Source organism: Galendromus occidentalis, unplaced genomic scaffold, assembly GCF_000255335.2.
Source record: "Galendromus occidentalis unplaced genomic scaffold, Mocc_1.1 scf7180000077501, whole genome shotgun sequence".
Lineage (NCBI taxonomy): Eukaryota > Metazoa > Arthropoda > Arachnida > Mesostigmata > Phytoseiidae > Galendromus > Galendromus occidentalis.
Window position 1 is genome coordinate 661856 of NW_003805489.1, and position 12445 is coordinate 674300.

Consider the following 12445-nt stretch of genomic DNA (forward strand, 5'->3'; position numbering starts at 1 on the left):
GCTTCAACCAGAAGTTGGGAAACCTCGGGTTCGACGATGGGGCCAGAGACGGGATTGGGAGAACTCTTAAACGGCACAGATACAATGTTCTCGAAGACGACCCAGAGCGTACATGACTGGGCCTCGCATTCCGAGGAGGTCGGGCTCATATCTACATAGTACAACTTCAGTTTTATTTCCGCCAAGACGGAGCTCGGTACCGCGTCATGCGAACTCCGAGTATCTAATTAGGGCATGATCCAAGGGGGTTGGAAGACGAATGAGCGCCCTTCATATATAATTCTCACTTGATACTTGTAGTGAGCCGACTATCCCCTGGGAAGATTGCCCAGTCGCAGTACAGAGCACGGCACTATTTCGAGATCTAATCTGGGCGAATCTATCGCGTCAGAGAGAATCTGGTCAGCCTTGGCGTCCCGCAAGAGTTCGGCCAAACGCTTCTGGTTGATCGATAGGACTATGTCGCCGGTGAACATATTCGAATCTTCTCCACACTTTTGCCATATGAGATCGTGGCTCGATACCAAACAACAGGGCTCCCAGTTCTCGTTCGCAAAAAGTTTTCGCACGCACAGCTCGAATCCGTGATAGTGACGGCGGCGGCAGAAACAGCCAACTCGACGTTTTCGACGTGAACGGAAATTCAAGACGATAGCTCGGTGAACGTTTGCGTAATTTTCCACGTTCAGAGTTGCTTCTCCGAGATCTCGGAACGGGTTCCTCTGCGCCACGGTGGCTACGAGCGGGGAGCCCACTTTCAGCAGCAAAGTCTGAATCCGGCCGAGAGGCAGACCGGTCAACGGGATCCGGTCAAGCTCCAACAGCAGGTCACCTTGATACAAGGCTGTCTCGCTCAGGAACTTCACTCCGGGTGCAATGCTCGCCACCATGAAGCGGTACATTCCATCCTCGCAGAGCAAACGCTGGACTGCCAGAGGCGGTACTCGGCGGAGACAGCTTTTCCGATAGAATTCCTGGATGATCACCTGTACAGGTTCTCTCGCGTTATGTTTCCGATCGTCGAATGTTGTTGTGCCGCAGGTCGTGTCTTCGGCCTGTTTCACCAGCTGCTGGCAGTGTCGAAAACTCAGCGTGTCGTCCTTGATCTCTTTCCCCTCGTCGAAGTCCCTGCTGTGTCCCCCTGTTTCCGACATGAGATGCCGGATGACACGAGATGAGAACGTGAAGAGTTTTTGATGTTCGCCCGCGTAGTCTACGAGATCCTCCAAGGCAAATATTTGACTATGAGCCGGCGGAGCTGGAAAGTAAAGGTATGAGCTCTAGAATGTGTTTGAAGCAGAAGGCGACGAGAAATTTTTTGGGCGCATAGCGACTTCTCTTGAGAACATTTCGCAGACCTTTGGCCACAACGCGCGATTCCCTGTCTTTCGCAGCGAAGAGATTCTCCATGTCTTCTGTGAGAGCGACCGAGCTCGGCAATGATCTCCAATTCGTTTCAGCGAAAGTTCGATGGTCGAAAATGTCGTTGTAGTCTCTGGAGCCGAGCCGTTTCTTCGGGTCCTTGACCAGCAGCTGAGATATCAATTCTTTCAGGCCGCTTTTTTTCGGAGTCGCCGGTGGGAGGTTCTTGATCCTCGTCCATTCAATGTCGCAATCCACGATCTCTTCGGCGATGGCTTGACCCCGAAACGGAAGTCTGCCGAACGCCAATCGGAAGAGTACGACGCCCACCGACCAGAAGTCGGAAGCTCGGCCGAACTCCTTGCATTGATGGACCTCAGGCGCCATGTAGGCTTCGGTCCCGGCTTTGTCGCCCCCTGCGCACTCAGCAGCTGTTCTTGCGAAGAAAGAGATCTGGTGCTGAGTGCCGGACAGAGCAATGCATAACTTGTTCACGTCAAAATCGATGACCTTCACACGGCCGTCGCGGCTCAGGAGGATGTTCGCCAATTTTATGTCCCGGTGAACGAACCCGGTGAAATGCATGTGCTCGATAGCCATGAGCAATTGCTGCGTGATGCTCATCACGGTGGAAAAACTCGGCGCTTGAACGCGGGTTACGAGCTCAGTGATATCTGCGCCGTCAATGGCTTCCATCACGTTGATCGAAACCGCCACCCCCGAAGGATTCGCCTTACCGCTCGCCATGAACGCGCAAAACATCCTACAGATGAACGGGTGGTTCGGGACCACAGCTGCGAGCATTTTGTCGATATAGGCGGACTCGTTGTTCGAATCGAAACGTAGCTTGCTCTGCGGCACGATCTTTATCGCCACTTCCAGAATGTCTTTGAATGTCCCCTTATAAACAGCTCCGAAAGCTCCGCGACCTAAGGTCTTTGTGACGGTGAGGTCATCGAGTGACGGCACGAATGAGGTCTTATGTTTCACTTCCGAACTCTTCCTTTTCATTGCCGATCTCTGCTTTAGGGCGCTCACGATGCTCGACCAATTCACCGGTGGCAGACCCGAGGCGTCGGCCAGCTGGCGATCAAGCTCATCGAGCATCGCGATCAGCTTCACCAGCTGCGCGCAGACGGGCTCTGCTGTTTCGGGATAAGATTTTCCGACCGTGTTCCCGAGCGATACGAGGTTCATGATGTTCTCCCTGAGAATGACCGCTTTCAATGTGCGTTTTTGTATCTGTCTGCAGACGTCCTGAAATCCAAGGAAGCACTGACGAAGACAGTATTGGAGCGGAGGGCTTCGGTCCAAACATTTCGAACTCTCGAACTCTTGCGTGTATAAGTTCAAAAACGCTATGGGAGCCTCAAGCAAGGCGGGATTCTTATCCGCGAGGATTTTGATCGCTCTTCGGACTTTTTTCGGTGCCGGCACTAAAGGCTCAGAGTCATCCGACGCACTGCGTCTCATGCTTAGCCTTCCAGGGTCATGCAGCCATTCAAGAGCGTAGCGATCGGAGGAAACGCCTAAAGGTCATAGAACACCCGGAGTCACTCTGACTGCGCCGGTCTTCCATCAACAAACGAAATCCGGAGACGACAACGAGAGCTGTTGTAGAGAGGAAATTATCCCGAGGGTGAGGATCCGATTCCTCTTATCTGCGGGGAGAAGCGAATCTTCGGCCCTGTCTCCAACGCTCGATCCCCTTCGACTAAACGGTCGAGATGGGGAAGTGGATAATGAGCCAGGGAAAGGTCCGCGCGAGAAACATGGAATGTTCAGCATCAAGCTTCGGCATTGCACTTGAAGTCTCTGCATCGCTCAATTTGTTGAGCTAACGACGAAGCGTGACTTCGAACAGCAAGTTTGTCTCGAGCCCCTCTGATCTGAGTCATATGCCTCTTGATTTCCAAGGCGAAAGGGGAAATTGAACAATGTTTCGGAAACTCTGTTCGAATCCGACCCGTCAACGCCTCGCTTCGTTGACGCCTCAAGATAAGAGAAACAACTGATTGAGAGAAGGGAATTCAATTCACTTGATCTTCCGACGAAGCGCAAACAAGTCACTGTCTCTCCTCGTTTTTCGCTGTGCGCGCCGCGCCGGCGGAGAATGGAAACAGGGTATCGCGCTCGGCGGCAAGGACTCGTGAGGAATCCGAGTCGGCCGTGGACAAGCTTCGGCGACGCCGGAGAAGTCGAATCTTCGCTCCACGTGTGTCTAAACAACAGAGTCAGCATCCTGAATGAAATACAAATGCGAACATCGAAGGTCTCCCCCGAGGAAGCTGGTGGATCCGGGCTGCGGAGATCGACTCGGACCCTACAGTGCCGTGTGATATATGTATATATTCTGGCTTCCGGTTCCCCGAAGTTGGATTTGAATTATTATTGAGTTCGCGCCGAAAAATATCACACAGTAGACGCACGACCGCTATAACAGAAGCAAATCAGTCTCTGTTCCATTACCGTCGCTGAGACTACGCTGAGAATTGCAAGTTTTCGGTCCTATCTCCTATCACAAGTCTATCCCCAGTTTATCCTGAGTGATACCCGATTTGAATTGCAGAACGCGGAGCTCGCAGAAAGAGAGAGCGCTTGCGTTCCACCGAACGCTCAGGAGCTACGGCTCTCTGAGAGGTACCCTGGGACAATGATCCCGAGATAAGTCGGGAGACCTTGTAACTGCGACCAGAAGGAGCGATCGTTGAGATCAGATGTTGAAGATCCGAATTTTGTCGCGTGCGCTTTGGGATCGCTTTCCTCCATCATCCGGAAGTCATCTGCCAGACAGTGAAATTCTTCTCTTGACGTCGAATCACATAAAAAGGCAATTCGTGACGGTGTAGAAACCGCGTCAGGTTATTTCTTTATCGCATTCCTTGTGGAGCTGTTACTCAACCTATACCAGAGCCAGCCCGCGTTTCTCACATCAGTCTCATTTTCGGGAGAGATAATGATGATGTGAAGATAATAATCGACGCTTTTGAGGAGACATCATGGAAACCTGAAGGCCTCGACCCCGAAGTTTTATTATATAATTTGGTATTGGACGTCGCTCTGAGGATCGGAACGGCTCGACAAGAGCGATCTGCGAATTTTCTGAAAATGGAACCCAGCCGAACTAGGATCGTTTCAAGCTCTGCTCTTTCAAAGGCAAACTTGGGACGAACTACCCTTCCGGGCAAGTTGCGAGATCTGCCAAGGAATCCTTCTGAGCGCTCTCGAACTTACTTTCCAGGAGATCTCCGAGTGAAGGGCTCTCAGTTCGCCCTCTCGTGCGACTGGTTCTCCCTCTTGACGAGTGATGGGGTTCGTAAAACTCTAGCATTCGCTATTCCATAGGACAGAACTCATCGATTGCATCAAAATCTCAATTTTCGGCGTTTTCCGCGGTCTTCATCGCTGTCAGATTTTTCGAGGACGGCTTGGACCTTCTGAGAACTCAGGTGACAGATTTAGCCAGGAACCCTCACAGGTGCAACGAAGGAGCAGAAATTCACCCGTTGGCAGGTCTAGCGGATCACCGGCCCCCAGAATGCAGGCAAAATGGAATAAGCTTCCCCGTTGTCTTCATGCCGAATGGGATCAACCAGATCAGCTCAGATCGCCGTCACCCCGACTTCCCCTCCTCGAATTCTCTGGGAACTCCGACAGCGTTTACGTCGCAATATCCCGCGAAATGCGTCCGAGGGAACGTCCCATGTCCCTGGTATTCCCGAGAGAATGGTCGAACGGCCGGCTGTCAATGAAGATCCGGTGACCTGAGTTCGGGAGGGATGCGCGGAGTGACAGGAGCTTGTAGAAGATCCGAGGCTAAGGCTTTGTCTTCCGCTTTGTTAAATTGATATTCACTCTTCCCAAAAAATGTCCACTGTCTGGCTAGGTTCCGCCCCTTCCCAGAGTCAGGATCGCCTTTGGAAATGTAAGACCCAGATGAGGTTTCACAGGCGAAGGGTAGAATCTTATCGTTCCATGTTGGTGAATAGAAGACTTGTTGTAGAGGCGCGTCTCCGAGAATACGATGCGACGACCTGTCGCATCGAGATATCAAATTGCTCATCCCGTTCATTAGCCCGGGCAAAGCGATAGCTGCGGTGTTAGGTGTTGGTCACAGCACGATGCGCGAATAATGATACATGATCATGAGACTCATCCATGTAGAAAGTCAGCTCTCGATGTATTCTCTCGAAAGATCAGGCAGCCCGAGCATCTTCCACCGCGTTTTCTTTCTCTGTCGCTTCCCCCCCCAAATGTTCGCTTCGAGAGCTTTCGAGTTGACTTCGCTGTTGGGCAGACCTTGTTCCCTCGACAGGGAGACGCCGCTCTGATATAGAGACTTGTCCCTCGCTCCGTATTGAGAAACCTTAATTCAGGTCTTTGTTCTTTCGTCCGAATTCTTGAAGCAGGATCGCTCAACATCAAAAGAGAAGTTCCTCATGGCGCCGGGGAGTCGGAGATAGCGACTTGATTGAAAAAAATTCTTGCGACCTTCAGCAACAGTGCCATTGTTGTGCCAGAGGATGAACGCAAGAGATAATCTGACGTGAATCCCAGTCGACAAGTGCTGTCACGACGCACCCGATCAGCGGAGTGTGGGTCCCCGTCCAATGGCCGGGGCAATCGATGTTCGGCGCGGACGTTGACGCAGGGCCCTTCAAAAAGGCGCAACCTTCGTCAAAGGAGGTGTACAAATTCTAGGCTGGGCACCATTGTGCCCAGGAAATTTCCGCTGAATTTGCTTCCCACTATCGTGTTCGGTGCCTCTCGGCAAATTATGTTTACATTGGTGATGGGCGGCTTGCTCGCGACTGATCAATAATTCCCCCCGAGAAGTTTGTGAGGAATCCCAAATAACAGGTTCTGATATTGCGTTCGTATCATTTCTTTCTGATAGCGACCTACTCGGCGGGGTTCGTGGCTTCGAAGAGGCGTTCCCGACTCGCCTGGCAGAATCTCCCAGAGGAAAATTCCCGCTGAGAGCCCTTGAGTGGCTTCCGCAAAACATCGAGCTTGAGACTCCCGCCGGGTCTATACTTTCGCGGAGCTCTGACTCTGGCGAGCTCAAACAGCAATAATTTACAGCTCTTCCGAGTATTGTACGGAAGCTGGTCCCGACAGAAAAGCGGCCGAAGTCGGGGAGATGACGTATATTGGTCTGCCTGGGTTTATCTGATAATCTCAAAGAATCCACGATACGATCGTTGTCGAGCGTGTTGTCCCTCACCCGAATTCGATCCGATTCGGTGGTATGATTCCGTTGAAGACGGCCGTGGCTTTAGAATGTCGATCATTGATTAAGTGTTCCACGAAATGCGATCGATTCGCTTGAAAACGATTGCACGAATAATATCATAACTTACATTTCTGTGACAGAGATGAATGGGTCCGAGAAGGACGAAGAACGTCGAGCACGAGTCACCAATCTCCTGAGCTGAACCTAGTGCGAGCCGGGCTACCTGATATCTCGTTGGGATTTTCCGAGGAACGCTCTCATCGTTACACGAGGGGCAACAACACCTAGCGTAGAAAGAAAGAATGGAGCTCTTCTCTCCGAGACTCGCAGCATCGAGAGGTAATCAAACTTTGATGCTGATGATCATTTTCAGTAATCTGACTCATCAAACGGCCGCATCTCCCAGAACGAATCCACGATTGGCAAGGCCGCAGAGCACCGTAAAACTTTCTGGAATGAAATCTGTCGTACGATGAGGCATAAAAGTTTTCAGAGCGATATACACGACATATGCCTCCATCTATCGAATATTTTGCTCTCGAGCTTGGGCTCTACCTCACTTTATTGATTAGTGAGAATCAATAAATCGGGTCGCTCTGGCATTCAGCGCGTGAGTCGCGGCTCCACGGCTTGCACAGGGCTCGGGCCGTCGAAACTAGAAACGTTGGCTCGGGCTCTCCACATCGGCGCTGTAGCAAGAGTCATGGGAGCAATATATTGAGTAACAGAGGGGAGAACAAACGCGATCGACAGGGAAAGCTCACTCGAAACAAGTTCCTCCGAATGGCAGTTGCCATGAGATTCCCCAGATTGACTTGAATGAGGAGCCAGATGCCTCCTGATCAAGAGGCGAAGCGTTGGACCGCATGCTCGTGCTCATTGAACAACGTCGACGAGGAGCGGGGCTTCTGGTGCTAATTAAACACAGCTCCTTTCATGCATGCACATCATACCTATCGAGGTCGGATCCAATAAGATATTCGAGACGAGAGATTGCAATGCGATTTCCAAATCGGCTCTATCCCACGAATTTCTATGATTGGAAATAGATTCTCAGACTCATTGATCCCAGGGGAGCTTCATAAAATCACTCGTGAAGAAATTGTGACTCGAGGACCCGATTCGTTCAACTAGGCTCGGATTTCCGCATCGGTATCCCAGGTTCGACCAGAACCGCGCTAGAAGTTATATGTATAGCCAGGGATGATGATCAATAAGTCAGCGACTCGGGAAACATGAAGATGACCCTGCTCCTGTCGATAGACCAGTGATCGTCGCCTCTTCAGCCATCATCTGTTGCGTAACTTGACGGCGATCGATGAGGCAACGAGGTCAAGCCTGACATTTTGTCAGCCTTCAAGTACATCCATCGTCTGTGCCATCGCGGCTCGGAAAAGTGCGCGGGAATTTCCACTGGAGACGACACGTTAGTCGTCACAGGTCCATACGGAATGCATTCCAGGAGCCGTTATGGATTGCTTGCATTGTTCTACGTTTTCTAGGTTTCACCTATGCCTCCGAACGATTTGACATGCAGTCAAACACCATCGACTCCAACCACTGATACGCGAAGACCGCTGATCAGATTCTGTCGAAACAGCCTCTGTTTTCCAGGATATTCGATATCCGGGCTCTCCGTCTGCCACGAGGCGGATAATCGGCTAGGGATGATGGATCCAAAGATATCGCTCCGGTGCTCGGTATCCACTGACAAGTTCGATGAGAAAATGTATCTCTTCCAAACTCTTCAAGATTCTCGTGATGTTCCGCTGCTCGTTCTAACACGGAATGCGCATTCAGGTACAGACTTGCCGTCATCTCACGGGCGGTATACTCTATCGTGTAGAAAGCGGGCCGGGCGCGCATCATGACATCGACATGCGATTCGTGACGAGTTTGACAGTGTATACAGCTTCGAAACCTACTCATCTGCCAAGTCCGACCTGAGGACGTCGCCTTGACGTGTTCTTCTTCTAGACTCTCGAACGTATTTTCTTCCGAATGGGGAAGTGATTTCGTTGGAGATCCAGAGCAGATACAGTAAGACAGACTGGCGGGGGCACTGGAGCGTATATATCAATCAATTCGTACTTCATTCGAATGTTTATGTGAGTCCCATGGTTCCGTCTGTCCACGCGGTCCTTATCCAGCCATCAACATCGGCAATCATTGAACGGACGGGAAAAAAGACAATCCGCAGATGCCGCATAGGCGGGGTGCAGAGGGTGGACTGCACCAGCCTCCCTACAGCGATAAATAATCTAAGGTTGAGAAGAAATAATCCCTGGGTCATTTCGAGTTCTCGGAATTCGTCCAAAATACCGGGACGCTTCTCCCGTTCTCGGCTATGATTCAATCAGCAAGAGAGAAGTTCCTCAAGAACGTGGGCTTCACGGTGCCACTCAGAGGACGGGGCAAAAGGGGGGGGGCATGGGCATTCAATACGGCGAGGAGAATACGTTTAAATAGTTGAACGCAATTAGCCGCACAGAACGGCGTCGCTTAAAGCGGCTCTCAAGGCCCTCAAGGACGTGTCTTGCGCGTACTTAAACTCGAGCTGAAAGTGATTTGAGGTTAGTCCATTCTGAAGTGGAGAAAACATGGACGCGCGGAATGAGAATACACCTCGGCGGGGGGGAATCCGTAAAGCGCTGCTCGTCCAAATCCAATTTCTCGGAGGACCATCCTGGAACACGTAATGAGATCCAGAAGTCAGCCACAAGCCGAGAGGACAAAAACGGACCTTGTGCCCTGAATATTTCACGTCTTTGAGGAAACATCAGGGGGAACGCTGCTATTTTCTACCGGACTCGTCCGGGCTGATTCACTCGACCGGAGTGCCCAGTGTCTCCGGAAAGACCTGTCGCTGCAGAAAGTCTGCGATCTTGAGTCACGTTCCTTCGGAGAGAGAAGATTCATGAACCCCTGTTCTTGGCTCCTTAAGGTCGACGCCTCGCAATGGTTCGCCGACCTGCCTACGGTGCCTCAGCGGGAGCCCGGGAGTCAAGTTTGTTTCCTTTTCCAGTCAATTTAGGATGTTGTGCTCACTCAGTAGAGGACGGCGGATACTGCAAACAGAATCCCGCCGACGCCTTCACAGAGTGCAGAACTGTGCGTGAAGCTTTCCTCAAAACAAATCCTGTCCGGCTTAGGGAATAAGCAGTGCCGTCCGAGGAAATGCAAATTGGTGCGAGCGAAGCTTCCACGCAGTACATCAGACCAGCACAAACGCGGTCTCGGATCAGAGGCCCGGGCTCGACTCCGCATATTCCAGCCACCGCAGAGCGGGCGCGAATCTCCATGGGATGTTTGTTTTCTGAGCGTCGTTGAAAATCCCTCTGCGTGGACAGCCACGGCGTAAGGCGTCGACTTGTCCTAAGTCAAACTCAGGATTTCAGTCGAGGCGATTGAACCCTGATCATAGGCTTGCAAGTGGAGACAATAAGCAACAAGGAGAAGGGGATTACGAAGCAACGACCCTCGGAAGCACTGGTGAGAACAAATCACCGTTCGTGCGTGAAGCAGTGCCGAACGGAGGGTTCGAACCGGAATCGAGGATTAGGACCTCCACTCCTAGAGTCCCTCCACGAGTGCGTGTCTCGGGACGGGCTCATTGATTCGGGCCCGGCTCTTGTACATATGAGCGGCTGATGCGGGAGTCCTCCGAGACATTGCACTCATTTTCACTACCAACGACGATCAATCGAATCGCCAGCGTCGGACCCGGAGCCATTTACTCGTAACGATGAATCAAATCCACCAGGTAATTCTTCGGTGGAGGAGAAACTGGGACTGAGTCAATGACGATTCTTCGTGGATAGACAGGCTTTCTCGGATCACTCACGCGAATATATCGCTAACGCTGATACATTAGCGTGACAACTCTCCCCAGACGATCACAACTTGGACTACGCCAAGAATCGCTCGCAGCAAGCTCCCTCGCTCCTGGCTTCATTTTTCAGTCGGTGAGCCTCTCCATGGCTTTAAGGTTCAAGCTCTGTCAGGAATATCGTAGAGCCCCAGTTCCCAGCACAGCAGACTCACTCAGTCTTGTTACGGATCCGTACGTCAAATCTTCGGAGAGGGCGGATGAAAAATCACAAGCGATGGTATCGGGTGCTTTGAGGCGATATCCTCCTCCTCAACATATCGCCTCGTAGTTGCTTCAACTATTGAACCGAGCTCTCAGATCGCTTAGACGGGAACACGCATTGCCTTTTTCCCAATCACGTCGTTCGCGAGTCTCCCGCAGATTTGCAGCCTTATCTGATCCTAAAGATGTTTCATTGTCCCGTCATGAACGTCTGGTACAACTGGGAGGCTCCACCATTTCTAGCTTGCGATTCAACCTTCGGAGAGCATTCACGTACGAAGCTGTCGCTCACCTGAAATCGGTCCGGCGGCAGCCCAATGATGAATGGGCCCCTCGAGCGACTTCTACGATTTAGGGTTTGCGTCGCGAGACACATGACGGGCCCGGAGGAACGCGAGATTTCGATCGGAAAGTTGGGAAGGGAGGAGGAAAACAGGTCGTTGACCGCTACGAGGCAAACGCGGAGCAGGATGAGCAGGCGAGAGGTGTGGGAGCCTTTCAAATGGACGATCTTCTCGCGCATATCTCGGTGTCTGTATCCGGACTTGTCGGACCTTTCGGACGTCCTACGGCTGACCTCAGTCTCTTAATCCGCATCGGGAGCTTCCAAAGAGCGCGAAATCTGGGTCTCTCCTATCCTTGAGCATCCACGCCCTCTTTCCGGAGTTTTCATTCTGCGCTGCCACCACCTCGCTAGCGTTGTGCAACTTCGAAGCCCCCCCTACCCTCCCTTTCTCTTACGCCGTGCACCAAATCAGATGACTCGACCCGATTTGAGTTCGCTGCTAACATTTATCAGGCAGCGGGAATATTTCGAAAATTGAATTATTTACACGTGAATGAACTCACGTCGGATAAGCTTATTCATCAGATATCTCAAGGAGCCTTTTTCGATATCTGAGCAGATTCATGCTCTCCGCCCTCCCGAATTCCGAGCCTGGCATTCCAGGGGAAGCTGCAGAACGAGAGGAGCCTCTCCTGCCGCCGATGCCTGGCAGGAAAGTGCAAGTCTGCAACGTTTTGATGAGGTACAGGTAGCTCTTTGTTCCATACCGGAGAGTGTTCGTAAACTCCGCGCTGGAAAACTATATTCGGTCGGCGATGACCTTGGTAGCATTACTTCCCACAACGTATGTTTCTTTCCGGGGCTGTCTTGACGTTTTACGAGCTCTCTCTTCTCTTTCTCGAACTTGGAGACTGGGAGTTTTTCTGTTGCTTTTGATCGGATGTTCGGGGAAAATCCCGATACAGATGGCTGAATCCGTGTGAGACAGCGACAAAATCGTTGAGAATTTCCTTGGGACCCTTGTGGTGAGCTCGAGTGAATGATCGATTCGCACTTCGCAATCTGGAACGCTCCCGGCGCAGCGCACGGCATCCAATGAACCGCTCTATCACGATATGTAGTGCATTCCGCTGGGCGAATTTCCGAAAATTTTTCCGAAAACGAACTGGTCACCACATTTTGAATTACGCCCGCGGATCCCGAAGCGATCCTGATCGTCAAGGTCACGCGAGTCTCGGATGTTCCGGCCGCTCACCAGCTCCTCCGGGCTTTCCCAGATGAAGCCAATCGAATTTCCCCAGAGGAATTCCTCTCGTGCCCGAGAAAATGCCTCTCCTCCACGGAGCAGTTCAGAGAAGTGCGCTCTCCGGCTTCCATTTTTGACAAGGAACGTCATCCCGCCTGAAGCTGATATCTGATCTTTCAACGTCTACAATCACCCTCCAAGGATGAGCTCCGGGAGCTGCAT

General features: G+C 51.7%; 1 protein-coding gene across 1 annotated transcript; it reads right to left on the bottom strand.

Annotated features, from left to right (window-relative positions):
• Nucleotides 1-308: 308 nt before the first annotated feature.
• LOC108864688 (ribosomal protein S6 kinase alpha-6-like) lies at nucleotides 309-2835 on the bottom strand. The gene is made up of 2 exons (XM_018640797.1): nucleotides 1359-2835; nucleotides 309-1258 (listed from the first exon to the last, which is right to left on the bottom strand). Exons 1-2 carry the CDS (start codon nucleotides 2833-2835, stop codon nucleotides 309-311), a joined length of 2427 nt encoding a protein of 808 aa, XP_018496313.1.
• Between the last annotated feature and the right edge of the window lie 9610 nt (nucleotides 2836-12445).